Source organism: Leucopleurus acutus (assembly GCF_964270905.1).
Source record: "Leucopleurus acutus genome assembly, chromosome: 5".
Classification (NCBI taxonomy): Eukaryota; Metazoa; Chordata; class Mammalia; order Artiodactyla; family Delphinidae; genus Leucopleurus; species Leucopleurus acutus.
The window spans coordinates 25585331-25603888 of NC_139147.1; the positions used below are offsets into that span (position 1 = coordinate 25585331).

At 35.8% G+C, this 18558-nt stretch overlaps 1 protein-coding gene across 3 annotated transcripts in view; it reads left to right on the top strand.

Moving 5' to 3' along the window:
* TMPRSS15 (transmembrane serine protease 15) overlaps positions 1-18558 on the top strand; it is a gene marked incomplete at both ends in the record, with an annotated part of 138186 nt that overhangs the window by 13198 nt on the left and 106430 nt on the right. Inside the window, 2 exons of one of the 3 annotated variants that reach the window (XM_082839000.1) lie at positions 1169-1204; positions 15456-15587. In XM_082839000.1, the coding sequence (XP_082695126.1) occupies positions 1169-1204; positions 15456-15587 (168 nt within the window). Of the gene's footprint in view, positions 1-1168; positions 1205-15424; positions 15588-18558 lie in introns of all 3 variants that reach the window. The other 2 variants (XM_082838999.1, XM_082839001.1) reach the window with 2 other exon arrangements.

Here is an 18558-nt window from a genome sequence, read left to right on the forward strand (position 1 = left end):
TGAATTCATATAAAAATGATTTTAAAGTGTAAATTGTTATAAAACTATAACCACATTGCTTTTAGTGTTATCCATAATCATGACCATTTTTATAATATTTGAAAAATCTATTTGAAGTATCTACTTGGACCAGGTACCATATATATATATATATATATATATATATATATATATTACATCTTTATTGGAGTATAATTGCTTTTAAATGGTGTGTTAGTTTCTGCTTTATAACAAAGTGAATCAGTTATACATGTACATATATCCCCATATCTCTTCCCTCTTGCGTCTCCCTCCCTCCCACCCTCCCTATCCCACCCCTCTAGGTGGTCACAAAGCACCCAGCTGATCTACCTGTGCTATGTGGCTGCTTCCCACTAGCTATCTATTTTACATTTGGTAGTGTATATATGTCCATGCCACTCTCTTGCAAACATTATCTCATTTAGTTCTCAGAATGATTCTGTAGAGACTAATATTTTTTCCACTTAAAAATACATAAGGAATAAAGAATGTGCCCAGAGCCACATAGCTATTAATTATCAAAGTCAGGAATTAAAAAGAATTCCTCTGGACTCCAAAGCCCATGGTCTAAGCATAACTCAAGCTCCTATTTCAAACAATAGCAGATTAATCTAGAACATGTTAGTCTACAGCCATTATGAAATTAATGAATTCTTATGTTTAGTTATTGATAATTGACAAACATCATCTTCATTATTTAAAAAGTAAGCACATCTAAAAACCTCTGCTCTACAGCTCTAAAAATCAATAAAAACATAATAGATTTATTTTCAGCTCCAGATACAAATGATGTATTCTTAAGTTAATAAATATTAACAATTCATAGTAATTTTTAAAACTCTCAAGTAAAATATTAAACAGAAGGAATTCATAATAATCAGTTTTTAAATGTAATTGTTATTTTTTTTTTTCTTTCCCTTGCGGTACGGGGGCCTCTCACTGTTGTGGCCTCCCCCGTTGCGGAGCACAGGCTCCGAACGCGCAGGCTCAACGGCCATGGCTCACGGGCCCAGCCGCTCCACGGCATGTGGGATCCTCCTGGACCGGGGCACGAACCCACGTCCCCTGCATCGGCAGGCGGACTCTCAACCACTGCGCCACCAGGGAAGCCCTGTAATTGTTATTTTTATGTCATTTATTTTTACAGACAAGCTAACTACCAGCAGTCCTCTGGCAACTCCAGATCAGTTTTAATATTATTTCTCTTATTTTAAAACAACTTTTCGCTAATATTTCATTTTGACTCCTGAGAATTCTCTGATAACACAGCAGTTAACAGTACCCTTATTTAATAGATAAGAAAACTAGAGCATCAAAGTTTATACTTTTAGCCTAATATTTTACCAAAAATTAACAATATATTTGAGGCAATCAAGGCCTGGATTATCTGATCTCACTTCAGTCCTTCATCTATTAGAGCCATGGTTATTACCTTTTGCTAAGAACACCACCAATAGGATCAAAATGTCTGCCAGAAAGGATGTAGGTTTCATAGGATGTGAGGGAATTTTTTCTCTAATTATTCTCTCTGCATGCAAGGGAGACATGCTTGCTCTTTCCTCTTAACACGGTATGGTTGCCAAACCAGTACCAAAGTTGCCTTGGATTCATTCATTCAGCAATTTTTCATTAAATGCCTACCTTGTGCCAACTCCTGATATGTATCTGTAATGTGAAAATTTTTCTGGATTCCTAGTAATTGTCTACTGTACCTTTGTCTATGTGCTGGTTAACCAAAATGTCTTCTCTGGTCCTAACTTAATCTTCATGTTAAGTGGTCTGGATGTGAACCTAATCTCTTTAGGTAAACTCCATAAAGGCAATAGTGTGTGGATCGTCAGCTCCAAAAATAATACTGCCATTTTTATGTTATTAGAATTTATATCAAATGTTATATACATACAAGGAGAGAACATTTGTGAAATTATAAATGATCTCTGAGTAACACAATAATTCTTGGATAAAATGGTTGGTGTGATGTTTGAAAAGCAGAATGATATACGAATCATTAATCAAAATGCTTTATGAAACAAGTCATCCCACCTCTAAACCTATAGAGGTCTTTTATGGTAGGATAAGCCTGCCTGGGGTTGTATGTAGGTGTTAACCATATAGTAGCACAACATATTGAAAAACAAAACTGCTCTTCAGCCCATAGTCCCTTATCCAATGTAGAAAACTATTTATAGCCTCTAAAATCATCTTTCAACACACTTTCAAAAACTGATTTTAGGATCTATAGTGACTAATTCCTTTAATCTAAAATAAACTGAAAAAATAATTCTAATATATTTTGAGAAATTTATTTCTAAAACTTTAAAAGTCAGCAACAAATATCTAAATTAGTGCTCTGTTTTCCATTTATCTGTCTGTTTACTGATTCACTGAGTGATTCAAATAACCCACAGTTATTGAGGACCTCTTAGGTATATAAAATGCTGTACGAGAAATATGTGGAATGACTTAGTGGGGTAAAAAAAATGTGTTAAAGCAAGAAATCCTTGGACTTAAGTTTTCCCCCTTACTCTCCTAAAGACAAACCTACCAAAATTATAAAAAGTGGCTGAACCATATGACCAATTCCTTGCAGGACTATGTCTTGTCCAAAACGTCCATAAGAAATTTGTTCACACCAAAAAGGTCCTTGATAATTTGGTCCTGTCCAAAATCATTTGGCATGGACCAAATATGCTCATGGACATTTTATATAGGACCAAATTTTAAGGACCTTTTGGAATGAACCAAATGTCTTATGGACCAAAATATCTCACAGGCCAAAGGTCTTGTGACATATTGGCCAGTATCAAAAGTTGGCTAACAGCCCAGTTTCTTCTGGTCAAAGGAGATGGAGAATGGGGAACAGAGAGCATGAGGGTAATACTCAACCCTTACTTTTCTCTCCTAGGGAGTGGAATAGAAATCTCCTTTCCTACATGTAAACTATAGGAATGGGATCAGTACATATTTAGTCCTATCTTTCACTCTTTATGTAAGCATTTGATAATCAAAATGAAGACCAAAAAGTAACATACAATTTTCAAACATTGAAAGTGTGTGGGTGAATCCACCATAACCATTTCCACCAATTACTGTACACATCACTTTTGATAAGCTACCTAGTCTTCTTGAACTTTGTATTTATTATCTGAAAGACAAAGATTTAAATATATATCTTAGAGTGGTTGTGAAGAAGAGAAATAATGCAAATACAAATTAATGACTGGCATAAAGAGGGACACATGTTAGATCCTTTCTCCTTTCCCCCTTCAGACTTAGATCAAAAAAAAAAAGCAGCTGGATACTTTTTTAAAAACATTTTTCAAAAACTAAACTAAGGTTAAGACAAGATTACTATATTCAGTAATGCTCATTTTAATCTGATCATTTATTTGACCAAAGAAACTCCATATCCAAAGCTTTCCTGTTATTAGAGACTGTACTAAATTACTTTACTCAATCCTCACAAAATTATAATAAGGTGAGCAGGTGGCAAAATATCACATTCCCTCTTTTACTGGATCCATGAGTCCCCAGTCATCCTTCCCATTCATTCCTCTCATATGTCAAGATACTATAAATCTATAGAAGGGAAAGAGACAATTAAACTTGAAAACCGCAGTTTCCAAGCAATAATTTATTATGAATATGCCTTTCAGGGATGTTAACTTTATTCTCATTTTTTATATGCCTGGAAGACAGAGTGTGAGAAAAATCAGCAAATGCATGCATCATATACCTGAGCGTTAGTAATATTATAAATTATGCCGCAGAGAATTTTTATATGATAGTTGGTACAAAGTCCATGAAGATTATGTTCTATTGCTCAACTGTCTTTGTTGCCAATTACTGTAAAGTTTTACTAACCCATTTGGAAGAGTAAAGGGAGAGATGGGAACTAAGGTTGAATTATACCGATTGATTTCTGGCTGCTACAGTGTGCCTGAGAGGGGCTCTTTTGGGCAATTGTTCATATGCTTGAAGGGTTTCTAGAATACAGCTTGTTCTAGTCTTTTGTTGCTTACCGTGTAGGCAATGATTGAGAAAAAAACAAAAGTTTCATTATCATGGGCTTTCTCAATCTCCAACAACATGCAATTTGCCACAATTCCATTATGTGGAGGGGTTTGGGGACTGAAGAAAAGGAACTGGCTGATTTGGTGAAGAACATAAAGTTGGGTCAAGAGAAGCTAAGGCAGAATTATACTCCTCAAATGAATTAATTGCCCCAGGACAAAGACACAGGCACTGTAACCAACACCAAATGTATTTTGACTTTAAGTATTTTTTTTCTCTGCATTTGGGAAAAAATTATACATATATTGCTAAGCACTCTCCTCTAATTTAAGACATTCCTATGTACATGATAACAGAATTAAAGTATCTTTCCACTATAATTTCATTTGAATTGACCAGTCATAGTCTTACTAAATAGATTAAATTTGTTCTTTTAAAGTAGATGAGAATTTCTGTAAGGTGATATCTCTTTTTCTAATACAGTACAATGAAATGAACTTGGTCTCTCAAGGCAGGCATTCATGGATTCAGGTTCTGATTCCATTACTAAGTAAGCTATTAAAGGAGACAATTACCAGGAATTGGGTTTAATTTGTCTCATCTTTGGCCACCAAGCGTTGTTACCCCTATTTAAGTAACAGAGAAAATAAAAATCAAAGATTTCCAAAATATGATTTTCAAATTACTGTCTTGTGTGTAATACTTCTTATAACTGGTTTGGAAGAAAACAAATAATGGATTTCAGTCTTTTTATCCTCCACAATGCTCAGCACAGAGTCTGCACAAAGTAGGCACAAGAGATTCCTCACCCCAAATCACTGGACATTGATGTGACTGTGAATCACTCTGAAGTAATAACATTTCAGTGTGTACTGACTCCTTCATAATACAAATATAAACAGTTACTTAAAACCTTCCATTTGCAGAATTCCAAATAATACTAATTTACTGGTGGGTTTTCATAATTTGCCAAAAAATTAATATCCAGAAGATAAAATACCATATAGATATAAAAATATGCCAATCTTTTTCCCACTCAAGAAAACAGCAACTAATATTCAGACAATTTGAACAGCTTTTAATAAACAGAACCAATTATTATTCTCTTTGTGCACATTTCCTTAAATAGAATTTCTTAACTCCTTTGCTAAAAATTCCCTCTTGAGAAGTACAGTACAGATTTCCTAGAAAAGAAGAAATACTAGAGCAAAAATTAAGGAATGAAATGGTAAACTAAGTAGTACACAAATCAAAGGACTCTAGTTTTAAGAATGGAAGGTCATTTAAAAACACTGGCATCTGGATAATTTCTGTAATAGTTAATGTGTTAACCAATGGTTTTGTGGGGAATTGAAATCATATATGTGTACAAAAGGAGATGAGACAGAGACAGCAGACTAGGTAAAAATAAAATCTGATAAAATCCCCAAACACACTTCCTTTATATAGTAAAACAATATTCATATTTTCCATATTGGTATTTATTTTTTAACATTTTTATTGGAGTATAATTGCCTTACAATGTTGTGTTAGTTTCTGCTGTATAACAAAGTGAATCAGATATATGTATACATATATACCCATAACTCCTCCCTCTTGTGTCTCCCTCCCACCCTCCCTATCCCACCCCCCTAGGTGGTCACAAAGCACCGAGCTGATCTCCCTGTGCTATGCGGCTGATTCCCACTAGCTATCTATTTTATGTTTGGTAGTGTATATATGTTCATGCCACTCTCTTACTTTGTCCCAGCTTACCCTTTCCTCTTCCCAGTATCCTCAAGTCCATTCTCTACATCTGCGTCTTTATTCCTGTCCTGCCCCTATGTTCTTCAGTACCATTATTATCATTATTTTTTAGATTGCATATACATGTGTTAGCATACAGTATTTGTTTTTCTCTTTTTGAATTTCTTCACTCTGTATGACAGATTCTTAGTCCATCGACCTCACTACAAAGAACTCAATTTCATTTCCTTTTATGGCTGAGTAATATTCCATTATATATATGTGCCACATCTTCTTTTTTTTTTTTTTTTTGTGCCACATCTTCTTTATCCATTCATCTGTCGATGGACATTCAGGTTGCTTCCATGTCCTGGCTATTGTGAATAGAGCTGCAATGAACATTGTGGTACTTGACTCTTTTGAACTATGGTTTTCTCAGGGTATATGCCCAAGAGTGAGATTGCTGGGTCGTATGACAGTTCTATTTTTAGTTTTTAAAGGAAACTCCATGCTGTTCTCCACAGTGGCTGTAACAATTTACACTCCCACCAAAAGTGCAAGAGGGTCCCCATCTCATCACACCCTCTCCAGCATTTATTGTTTGTAGACTTTTTGATTATAGCCATTCTGACTGCTGTGAGGTGATACCTCATTGTAGTTTTGATTTGCATTTCTCTAATGATTAGTGATGTTGAGCATCCTTTCATGTGTTTGCTGGCAAACTATATATCTTCTTCGGAGAAATGTTTATTTAGGTTGTCTGCCCATTTTTGGACGGGGTTGTTTGTTTTTTGGACATTGAGTTGCATGAGCTGCTTGTAAATTTTGGAGATTAATCCTCTGTCAGTTGCTTCAATTGCAAATATTTTCTCCCATTCTGAGGGTTGTCTTTTCAGCTTGTTTATGGTTTCCTTTGCTGTGCAAATGCTTTTAAGTTTCATTAGGTCCCATTTGTTTATTTTTATTTCCATTTCTCTAGGAGGGGGTCAAAAAGGTTCTTGCTGTGATTTATATCATAGAATGTTCTGCCTATGATTTCCTCTAAGAGTTTGATAGTGTCTGGCCTTACATTTAGGTCTTTAATCCATTTTGAGTTTATTTTTGTGTACGGTGTTAGGGAGTGTTCTAATTTCATTCTTTTATGTGTACCTGTCCAGTTTTCCCAGCATCACTTATTGAAGAGGCTGTCTTTTCTCCATTGTATATTCTTGCCTCCTTTATCAAAGATAAGGTGACTATATGTGCGTGGGTTTATCTCTGGGTTTTCTATCCTGTTCCATTGATCTATATTTCTGTTTTTGTGCCAGTACCATATTGTCTTGATTACTGTAGCTTTGTAGTATAGTCTGAAGTCCAGTAGCCTGATTCTTCCAGCTTGGGTTTCCTTTCTCAAGATTGCTTTGGCTATTCATGGTCTTTTGTGTTTCCATACAAATTGTGAAATTTTTTTTGTTCTAGTTCTGTGGAAAATGGCATTGGTAGTTTGATAGTGATTGCATTGAATCTGTAGATTGCTTTGGGTAGTAGAGTCATTTTCACAAAGTTGATTCTTCCAATCCAAGAACATGGTATATCTCTCCATCTGTTTGTGTCATCTTTAACTTTTTTCATCAGTGTCTTCTATTTTTCTGCACACAGGTCTTTTGTCTCTTTAGGTAGGTTTATTTCTAGTTATTTTATTCTTTTTGTTGCAATGGTAAATGGGAGTGCTTCCTTAATTTCTCTTTCAGATTTTTCATCATTAGTGTACAGGAATGCAAGAGATTTCTGTGAATTCATCTTGTATCCTGCGACTTTACCAAATTCATTGATTAGCTCTAGTAGTTTTCTGGTAGCATCTTGAGGATTCTCTATGTATAGCATCATGTCATCTGCAAGCAGTGACAGTTTCACTTCTTCTTTTCTGATTTGGATTCCTTTTATTTCTTTTTCTTCTCTGATTTCTGTGGCTAAAACCTCCAAAACTATAATAATATTGGTGAGAGTGGTAACCTTGTCTTGTTCCTGATCTTAGTGGAAATGCTTTCAGTTTTTCACCATTGAAAACAATGTTGGCTGTGGGTTTGTTATATATGGCCTTTATTATGTTGAGGTAAGTTCCCTTCATGCCTACTTTCTGGAGAGTTTTTATCATAAATGGGTGTTGAATTTTGTTGAAAGCGTTTTCTACATCTGTAGAGATGATCGTATGGTTTTTCTCCTTCAGTTTATTAATCTGGTTTATCACATTGATTGATTTGCATATAATGAAGAATCCTTGCATTCCTGGGATAAACCCAACCTGATCATGGTGTATGATCCTTTTAATATGCTGTTGGATTCTGTTTGCTAGTATTTTGTTGAGAATTTTTGCATCTATGTTCATCAGTGATATTGACCTGTAGTTTTCTTTCTTTGTGACATCTTTATCTGGTTTTGATATCAGGTTGATGGTGGCCTTGTAGAATGAGTTTGGGAGTGTTCCTCCCTCTGCTATATTTTGGAAGAGTTCGAGAAGGATAGGTGTTAGCTCTTCTCTAAATATTTGATAGAATTCACCTGTGAAGCCATCTGGTCCTGGGCTTTTGTTTGTTAGAAGATTTTTAATCACAGTCTCAATTTCAGTGCTTGTGATTGGTCTGTTTATATATTCTATTTCTTCCTGGTTCAGTCTTGGAAGGTTGTGCTTTTCTAAGAATTTGTCCGTTTCTTCCAGGTTGTCCATTTTATTGGCATATACTTCCTTGTAGTAATCTTTCGTGATCCTTTGTATTTTTGCAGTGTCAGTTGTTACTTCTCCTTTTCATTCTTAATTCTATTGATTTGAGTCTTCTCCCTTTCTTTCTTGATGAGTCTGGCTAATGGTTTATCAATTTTGTTTATCTTCTCAAAGTACCAGCTTTCAGTTTTATTGATCTTTGCTACTGTTTCCTTCATTTCTTTTTCATTTCTTTCTCATCTGATCTTTATGATTTCTTTCCTTCTGCTAACTTTGGGGTTTTTTTTGTTCTTTCTCTAATTGCTTTAGGTGTAAGGTTAGGTTGTTTCTTTGAGATATTTCTTGTTTCTTGAGGTAGGATTGTATTGCTATAAACTTCCCTCTTAGAACTGTTTTGCTGCATTCCATAGGTTTTGGGTCATCATGTTTTCATTGTCATTTGTTTCTAGGTATTCTTTGATTTCCTCCTTGACTTCTTCAGTGATCTCTTGTTTATTTAGTAGTGTATTGTTTAGTCTCCATGTGTTAGTATTTTTTGCAGACGTTTTCCTGTAATTGATATCTTGTCTCATAGTGTTGTGGTTGGAAAAGATACTTGATACAATTTCAATTTCCTTAAATCTACCAAAGCTTGATTTGTGACCCAAGATATGATCTAACCTGGAGAATGTTCCATGAGCACTTGAGAAGAAATTGTATAATGTTATTTTGGATGGAATATCCTATAAATATCATTTAAGTCCATCTTGTTTAATTTATCATCTTAAGTTTGTGTTTCCTTATTTATTTTCATTTTGGATGATCTATTTGTGAAAGTGGGGTAATAATGTCCCCTATGATTATTGTATTACTGTTGATTTCCCCTTTCATGGTAGTTAGCATTTCCCGTATGTATTGAGGTGCTCCTATGTTGAGTGCATAAATATTTATAATTGTTATATCTTCTTCTCAGATTGATATCTTGATCATTATGTAGTTTCTTTCTTGGTCTCTTGTAATAGTCTTTATTTTAAAGCCTATTTTGTCTGATATGAGAATTGTTACACCAGCTTTTTTTGATTTCCATTTGCATGGAATATCTTTTTCCACCCACTCACTTTCAGTCTGTATGCATCCCTAGGTCTGAAGTGGGTGTCTTGTAGAGAGCATATATACAGGTCGTGTTTTTGTATCCATTCAGCCAGTCTATGTCTTTTGGTTGGAGCACTTAATCCATTTACATGTAAGGTAGTTATCGATATGTATGTTCCTGTTACTATTTTCTTAATTGTTTTGGGTTTGTTATTGTAGGTCTTTTCCTTCTCTTGTGTTTCCTGCCTAGAGAAGTTCCTTTAGCATTTGTTGTAAAGCTGGTTTGGTGGTGCTGAATTCTCTTAGCTTTTGCTTGTCTGTAAAGGTTTTAATTTTTCCATCAAATCTGAATGAGATCTTTGCTGGGTAGAGTAATCTTGGTTGTAGGTTTTTCTCTTTCATCACTTTAAATATGTCCTGCCACTCCCTTCTGGCTTGCAGAGTTTCTCCTGAAAGTTCAGCTGTAACCTTATGGGGATTCCCTTATATGTTATTTCTTGTCTTTCACTTGCTGCTTTTAATATTTTTTCTTTGTATTTACTTTTTGATAGTTTGATTAATATGTGTCTTGGCATGTTTCCCCTTGGATTTATCCTGTAAAGGACTCTCTGCACTTCCTGGACTTGATTGACTATATCCTTTCCCAAACTAGGGAAGTTTTCAACTATAATCTCTTCAAATATTTTCTCAGTCCCTTTCTTTTTTCTTCCTCTTCTGAGACCCCTATGATTTGAATGTTGGTGCATTTAATATTGTCCCAGATGTCTCTAAGACTGTCCTCAATTCTTTTCATTCTTTTTTCTTTATTCTGTTCTGCTGTAGTTATTTCCACGATTTTATCTTTCAGGTCACTTATCGGTTCTTCTGCCTCAGTTATTCTGCTATTGATTCCTTTTGGAGAATTTTAAATTTCATTTATTGTGTTTTTCATCACTGTTTGTTTGCTCTTTAATTCTTCTAGGTCTTTGTTAAACATTTCTTGTATTTTCTCCATTCTATTTCCACGATTTTGGATCACCTTTACTATCATTACTCTGAGTTGTTTTTGAGGTAGACTGCCTATTTCCTCTTCATTTGTTTGGTCTGGTGGGTTTTTACCTTGCCCCTTCATTTGCTGTGTGTTTTTCTGTCTTCTCATTTTGCTTAACTTACTGTGCTTGCAGTCTCCTTTTAGTAGCCTGCAGGTTCATAGTTCCTGTTGTTTTTGGTGTCTGCCCCAGTGGCTAAGGTTGATTCAATGGGTTGGGTAGGTTTCCTGGTGGAGGGGACTGGCACCTGTGTTCTGGTGGATGAGGCTGGATCTTGTCCTTCTGGTGGGCAGGGCCATGTCTGGTGATGTGTTTTGTGGTGTCTGTGACCTTATTATGATTTTAGGCAGCCTCTCTGCTAATGCGTGTGATTGTGTTCCTGTATTGCTAGTTGTTTGGCATAGGGTGTCCAGCACTGTAGCTTGCTGGTCGTTGAGTGGAGCTGGGTCTTAGCATTGAGCAGGAGATCTCTGGGAGAGCTTTCACCATTTTATATTATGTGGAACCAGGAGGTCTCTGATGGACCAATGTACCGAACTTGGCTCTCCCACCTCAGAGGCACTGGCCCGACACCTGGCCAGAGCACCAAGACCCTATCAGCCACACGGCTCAGAAGAAAAGGGAGAAAAAAAGAAAAAATAAAATAAAATAAAGTTATTAAAATAAAAAAAATTGTTAAAAATAAAAAAATTAAAGGTAATAAAAATAAAGGAAAGAAAGAAAGAAGAGAGCAATCAAACCAAAAAACAAATCCACTAATGATAACAAGCATTAAAGACTATACTAAAAACACAACAATATATGGACAGACAGAACCCTAGGATAAATGGTACAAGCAAAGCTATACAGACAAAATCACCCAAAGAAGCATACACATACACACTCACAAAACGAGAAAAAAGAAATATATATATATATATATATATATGAAGAGAGCTACCAAATCAATAAACAAATCTACCAATGATAATAAACTCTAAATACTAACCTAAGATAAACATAAAACCAGAAACCAATTAAATGCAGAAAGCAAACCCTAAGTCTACAGTTGCTCCCAAAGTCCACTGCCTCAATTTTGGGATGATTCATTGTCTATTTAGGTATTCCGTAGATGCAGGGTACCTCACGTTGATTGTGGAGATTTAATCCGCTGCTCCTGAGGCTGCTGGGAGAGATTTCCCTTTCTCTTCTTTGTTCGCACAACTCCTGGGATTCAGCTTTGGATTTGGAACCCCTCTGCGTGTAGGTCACCTGAGGGAGTCTGTTCTTCTCTTAGACTGGACGGGGTTAAAGGAGCAGCTAATTTGGGGGCTCTGGCTCACTCAGGCCGGGGGGAGGCAGGGGCACGGAGTGCAGGTCAAGCCTGCGGAGGCAGAGGCCGGTGTGATGTGTTCTCTTGGGCAAGTTGTCCCTGGATCACGGGACACTGGCAGTGGCGGGCGGCAGAAGCTCCCGGGAGGGGAGGTGGGGATAGTGACATGTGCTCGCACACAGGCTTCTTGGTAGCGGCAGCAGCAGCCTTAGCGTCTCCTGCCCGTCTCTGGGGTCTGCTCTGATAGCCGCAGCTCGCGCCCATCTCTGGAGCTCCTTTAAGCGGCGCTCTCAATCCCCTCTCCTCACGCACCAGGAAACAAAGAGGCAAGAAAAAGTCTCTTGTCTCTTCGGCAGGTCCAGACTTTTCCCGGACTCCCTCCTGGCTAGCTGTGGCGCACTAACCCCTTTTGGCTGTGTTCACGCAGCCAACCCCAGTCCTCTCTCTGGGGTCTGACCTCCGAAGCCCGAGCCTCAGCTCCCAGCCCTGCCCACCCCGGCGGGTGAGCAGACAAGCCTCTCGGGCTGGTGAGTGCCGGTCGGCACTGATCCTCTGTGCGGGAATCTCTCCGCTTTGCCCTCTGCACCCCTATTGCTGTGCTCTCCTCAATGGCTCTGATGCTTCCACCCTGCCCACCCATCATCTCCGCCTGCAAAGGGGCTTCCTAGTGTGTGGAAACCTTTCCTCCTTCACAGCTCCCTCCCACTGGTGCAGGTCCTGTCCCGATTCTTTTGTCTCTGTTTTTTTCTTTTTTCTTTTGCCCTACCCAGGTACGTGGGGAGTTTCCTGCCTTTTGGGAGGTCTGAGGTCTTCTGCCGGCGTTCAGTAGGTGTTCTGAAGGAGCTGTTCCATTGTAGATGTATTTCTGATGTGTTTGTGGGGAGGAAGGTGATCTTCATATCCTACTCCTCCACCATCTTGAAGGTCTCCCCCCCCATGTTGGTTTTGATATGAGGAACTTCTCTTTATTCATGGACCAAGACAGCTGAAGAGTGTTTATATACCAGAATCTGGAGATAGAGTACAGTCTTGACATAATATAATATTTCCACCTTCAAATCAAAATATTTCAAACTAGAGTCATTTTCTAATCCCACCAGCTGTTTCTCTTATAATCACTAACATGACTAATGACCATTGGTAATTCAACTGGCCACTCCAAAAGTGGACTTACCATCCTTAGCATCCCCTTAGCCACCGCTCTCTGGTCAGGGGCACATCTGGTCACTAAAGCTCATCAATCCTACTTATAAAATAGCAGTTGGAATATACCCCATCTCTTCTGCAAGTGCAAGAGTTGAGTTCCAACCTTCATCAACTTTCACCTTGACCATTGAAACAGTTTCTCAATTGGTCTGCTCTGAAGAGATTCTCCACTTGGTCCTGGAATTGTCTTTATGGAACATGGACTGGTCATATCACATATATATGTAAACACTTTCAATGCCATTGCTTATAGAAAAATACTTTAATATGTTAAAAGATTTTTAAAAAGTCCCCCAGAATTTGGCACTAAACTCCCTTCCTGCCATAGCTTCAATTAACATCCCAACATCTAGATAGAGTCCTCTGTTCTGCATATATTAATATGCTCTTGTCATATCACTATGTATACATTTCACATACCTCTCTTCTTTGTGTATTTCTAAGCATCCTTCAAAATTTAGTTTATGTGAAGATGCTTTCAATCCCTGCCTCAGAAGGAAAATAATCCATTGTGTAGCCCAGTCTTTGATGTTCTGATATCACTTTTTTCTACATCATTTAAAAAATTTATTAGTTAATGAACCAGTCTCCAACTAAACTCCAAGCTCCATGAGAATAGTCTCTGCCTTACTCATCCTTTTATCTCTATCCCTTAAAAATCCATGACACAAAGCAGAAATAAACACTTGTAGAGTGAATGAATGATCATTAATGAAATCAAAAGATCCCAAGGGGTGTCACTTGCCAGTGTGGTTTTGAAATTCACTCTATAAAGTTCAATAAGCAACAGACAAAATATGAAACATCAGGAAGTGAAGTTCCCATGAGAAGCATTAGATCAGGCAAAATTATAATTTTCCTAGTTATATCCCCAAATCTATTCTTATAGATGCAGAACACTTAGAATTCTATTAACTACTGTTAAAATGAGACTTAGAATTTCTAGAATAATGCCCTTTTTTCTCATTTATTTATTTATCAAGCATTTATGGAATACTATCAACACTATGCCTTTCATGGATTAGGGACTCAACAATTAAGGACTCTCTTGATGAGTATCTCATATATATCTCATAATATGCATATGTGTTTATTCAATACAATTTTTATCAATTATTATTCTCTTAAGTGGGAGTATTTTGTCATTTTGGAATGGCTCTAGTTTTTATCCTTTGCTATTTTAGATGTTAGGTGATCCTTGAATTTCCCAATGAGTTATATCTACGTTAATTACAGACAATTACAAAAGCCCAATTTAGTTGTATATATACTCAGCAACCCTGTCCATAATGTTCCTAATTAAGTATTACCTTAGCAGATTTATTGACAGAAGCACTTTTCTTTCTCCAATTAATTTCTTGGAGTATAAGGAGAAATTTCAGAATCAAATATATGTTTAAAACCCAGCAGATGGCAGTGTAATGCTGGTTTTAAGATTAAGAACAATAACAAAAAATGTTATTGAGCTTAAAGATTTTCCAAAAACTTTAAACTGTCATTGTTATTCTAATCATAGACAAAAAATATTCAAATTCTCACATTGCTTAGAAAAATAAAAACATATGTGTTTATCTAGTGGGCATACAAATATATTTTTAGAATTGCACCTAAAATTTCCAAGTCAATTTCTAGAAGTAAAATGTGTTTCTCAGTCCATCTCTATATCTAGAAATGTGGAAGAGGAGAAGGGGAAGGACAGGACAGGCTGAGAGGTACAAACTGATCAGATCATGGCCAGAGTATGGCATGGAGTCCTTCAGGGCCATGTTTGCACCTTTCCCCCTAAGAACCTCTGATTCAAGAAGCGAGGAGATATTGAACAGAAATAACCTTTGGGTTCCTCATGCTCAATGCGCTGGGAATTTTAAGTGTTTTATTTTACTATAAAATAGCTTTCTTTGACAAATTTTACTCTGCAGGATGCAAACCTTGACTTCAGCCACTATATTTTCAAATGATAAGTTTATAAGTAAACGAAGTGGCTACTAGATACTGCAGATGATGTGATACATATTCCAATAAATTGTCCCACATTACACATTACAATCCTAGGAGGTATAAATATTGGTGACTAAATGTCCAAACTGTAGTACTGATTTGTCAAGGTTAAAAATCAACAAAATAAACATCATATTTGACATCTATGAAGAAATATGTATCATTTCTTCAGAATTTAAAACTCTAAGTTTTTACAAATGATCAATTAATTAAATGAAATAAATATTTCTTTTGGAAATTGAAATACATGCTTATAAGTAAGCATATACTTACCTAAATGACAAAAAATACATGATAACTACCCAGACATTGTACATATCTCATTAGTTGGAAATTAAATCTACTATGCAGGAAACTTATAAATCCAATCTTTTTTTAAAAGGACATGTCTCAGTAGAGTGCCCACCTGATTCAAGGCTGTGTGCTGATGCTCTAAATTGTATAGTAATTGATTTATTTTGTGATGGAGAATTGAACTGTCCAGATGGCTCTGATGAAGACAATAAAATTTGTGGTAAGTGATGACCTTCCTTCCCTCTTCCCCCTTCTTTTCCATCCTCCCTCACTATGTACTCACACACATACACACACACCCCTCAAGTACCAAAAACTACTGGAGAATGATATATCCCAATAGCCATGTTTATAATTTAATACAAAACTCCAGAAAATAATTATATTAATATTTCCTAAACTTTATCACATGACATTAAGCATATTAATTAAACAGAATTCCATTCGACAAGTGTAGAAAGAATGCTGTAGTTAATGTCTGGGGGAGGAGATTGGCATTATTTTTCATCCCATATTAAGCTACTACAAACTATTATGAATTTGAACACTTTTTCACCATCTTATCATAATATTGGTCATTTTATTTTTGGTATTTTAACAGTTTCTAACTCAGTAATCACCATCTCTTAATTTTTATTGTTGCCTTTATTCACCTTTTGGCAAAGAAACAAAAGATATCTTAAAAACTGTACTGAGTTGTAGTTCTGTGAACAAGGGAAATCAGCTACAAATAAGATCTTCATGTTTGATCAATAAAATATCTGTGTTTTTTTTGTAAATTTTGGCATTTGTTTTGAGTGCTAATAATTTTTAAAATCACTATTATTATTATTATTTAACACTTAAGTAGTACTTACTAAATGCCAAACATGGCTCTAAGTGATATAAACATATTTCTTCTTTGGCTTATTTCTTCATTTTTTTCACTGGGTAATATACACATGAAAGATTAACACATAAATGTTCATACAGATTGGTAAGGAATGTGAGGAACTATCTGAACAATTCTAATCTATAATTTGTTCTTTAAAAATTAAACAGCAGGAATTGAACAAATTTTTGGTGTGGTTTACAATCAGTTTAAAAATTGACCATGAGTACCATTAGTTCCCGAAATGTGAAAAGGCTTTAGTTACAATTTGCTACACTTTGTTCTTCTATTATTTGTTACACTTTGCTCTTCTTGCTTGATTTTAATTGAAGATGAATGCTCCATTACCAACCGAAGTTTAAAAAATTACCTATACTCTCAGTATATACTTGAAAAGACAGGCAGTTGTTCTGTTTCCCAGAACCAACTCAAAAACTGGCAACTTGACTGAAGAGTCTTCTACTAAGCAATCCTAATTCAAATGTTCTTGGATAAAATTCAAACTTCAGAGTTTAACTACATACTTTGAAGTGCACTCAGAGCATATTGGAAGAAAGTGTAGGCTACAGAATATTTTTTAATCTATTTTATATAACTAAGTTACTCAAAGAAAAAGAAAACAACATCCTATTTTGCTATGGTTTTCAGGCAGTTTTCAAAACCTTTTCACAGAGAATGTGATGCAAGTGTGCCATCATGAGGTAATAAAGGTGATGCTGATTTATATTTCAAAAATAATGTGTATCAAAGTGAGACACATACCTTTAAGCCTGTATAATGATGATCGATAACTTTAAATGGGGAAAAATATATAAGATGAATAATCAGAAAATGAACCACACCTATTATGTGCTCTTTACTGTCATGGAGTTTATAATTTTCATAAAAAATTAGTATCCATGCATATCAAAAAATAACCATAGAAATATCCTATATGTGGCAACTTGTCCTAAAACAAGTTATAAGGCCATGAATTATTTTTCTTAGTCATTCTAAACTCATGACGTGAACCTCACTATTAGAACTGAATTCCCTAAATTTGCCTGAAAAACATAATCAAACTGCATTATTATTTTTCAATATCATGGAGGTTTTATGTTAATTTAAACAGTATCAATTCACCATCCATGTCACTAACTTTCTTAAGCCTCTGAATCCTCGTTTGCCACTTTTACTTGATTCTCGTCTTTATTTGTGTTTTAAAGTTAGCATTATATCTATTTTTGAAAAACAATTTAAAGTTGTTGTGGGAAAAGTGGACAAATCAATTACTCTATCCATCTAGGATTTTTCAAGCATATATAAGTTGTTTATTTATTATTTAATCATGAATGATTGTGAGTTCTTCACCTCAGCACCACCTCAAACTTCTATAGCATAAGTTCTACATGAAAGCCCTGTCCATCAATCTATGTTCACTGAAAGATTATTTTAAAGAGAATTCTCTATGTGAAACTGACCTTTGCTGTATCTTTTTTTTCTCCTCCAGCTGTGAGCTCTAATTCTAGTTTGTGTTATTAATAGAGTCATAATAATGTTGACTTGCTAAACAGCTTCTTTTACAGTCTTTAGTTATTTAGGTTTTCACAACTTATAGCTGACTATAGCAGAACCAAGATTTCTTTAAATTGTTTTTTTCTTCTGATGAAAATTGCATCAGCAGGAAAGTTCACTTTTTAGCTGACCTATGAGAAGAAGAGATGCTGACTCACAGCCTTTAGGATAATGTTCAGGCCTGTTTGGAAGCTGGCAAGTGTCTCCACAGATTGTTTGCATGCACAATGTATGTGCATGCCTTATACGTATGTGCACAATAGATGGGCAGAGATCATGTTTGATTTACGTTCCTAGAGAATTCAAAACCCTGAGAAAACACACAACTAATAAACATTGAGCCAGCAGAAGGAGCTCTCAGTGGGTCCTAAGAACACACCTATATGAATCCCATTCCATTACAGGCAATTTCAGATAGTGCAATAGAATGGCTGATATTATTTGGCAGGCTCATTGATCTCTCACTGAGAATTTTTTTTGATGCTACACTTAAAAGAACTTCGTAGTCAAAAATTATAATCCTGAATACCCAGTAATCCTACTCAGCCATGGCTGGGTTATATCTGTTTTGCCAAAAGTCTGTCCTGCTTCATGACATGTAACATTAGGTTCTCCAGAAATATCCTGAAATTAAATGAAAGAATGTACGAGAAAGTCCCTAGCACAAGCCTATATCTTGAAATGATAATATTTTGGCATTCTGAATTTTGCTATTATAAGTAGTTCAATATTATTGTAATTTTATTTTAAATGTGTTCAGGAATAT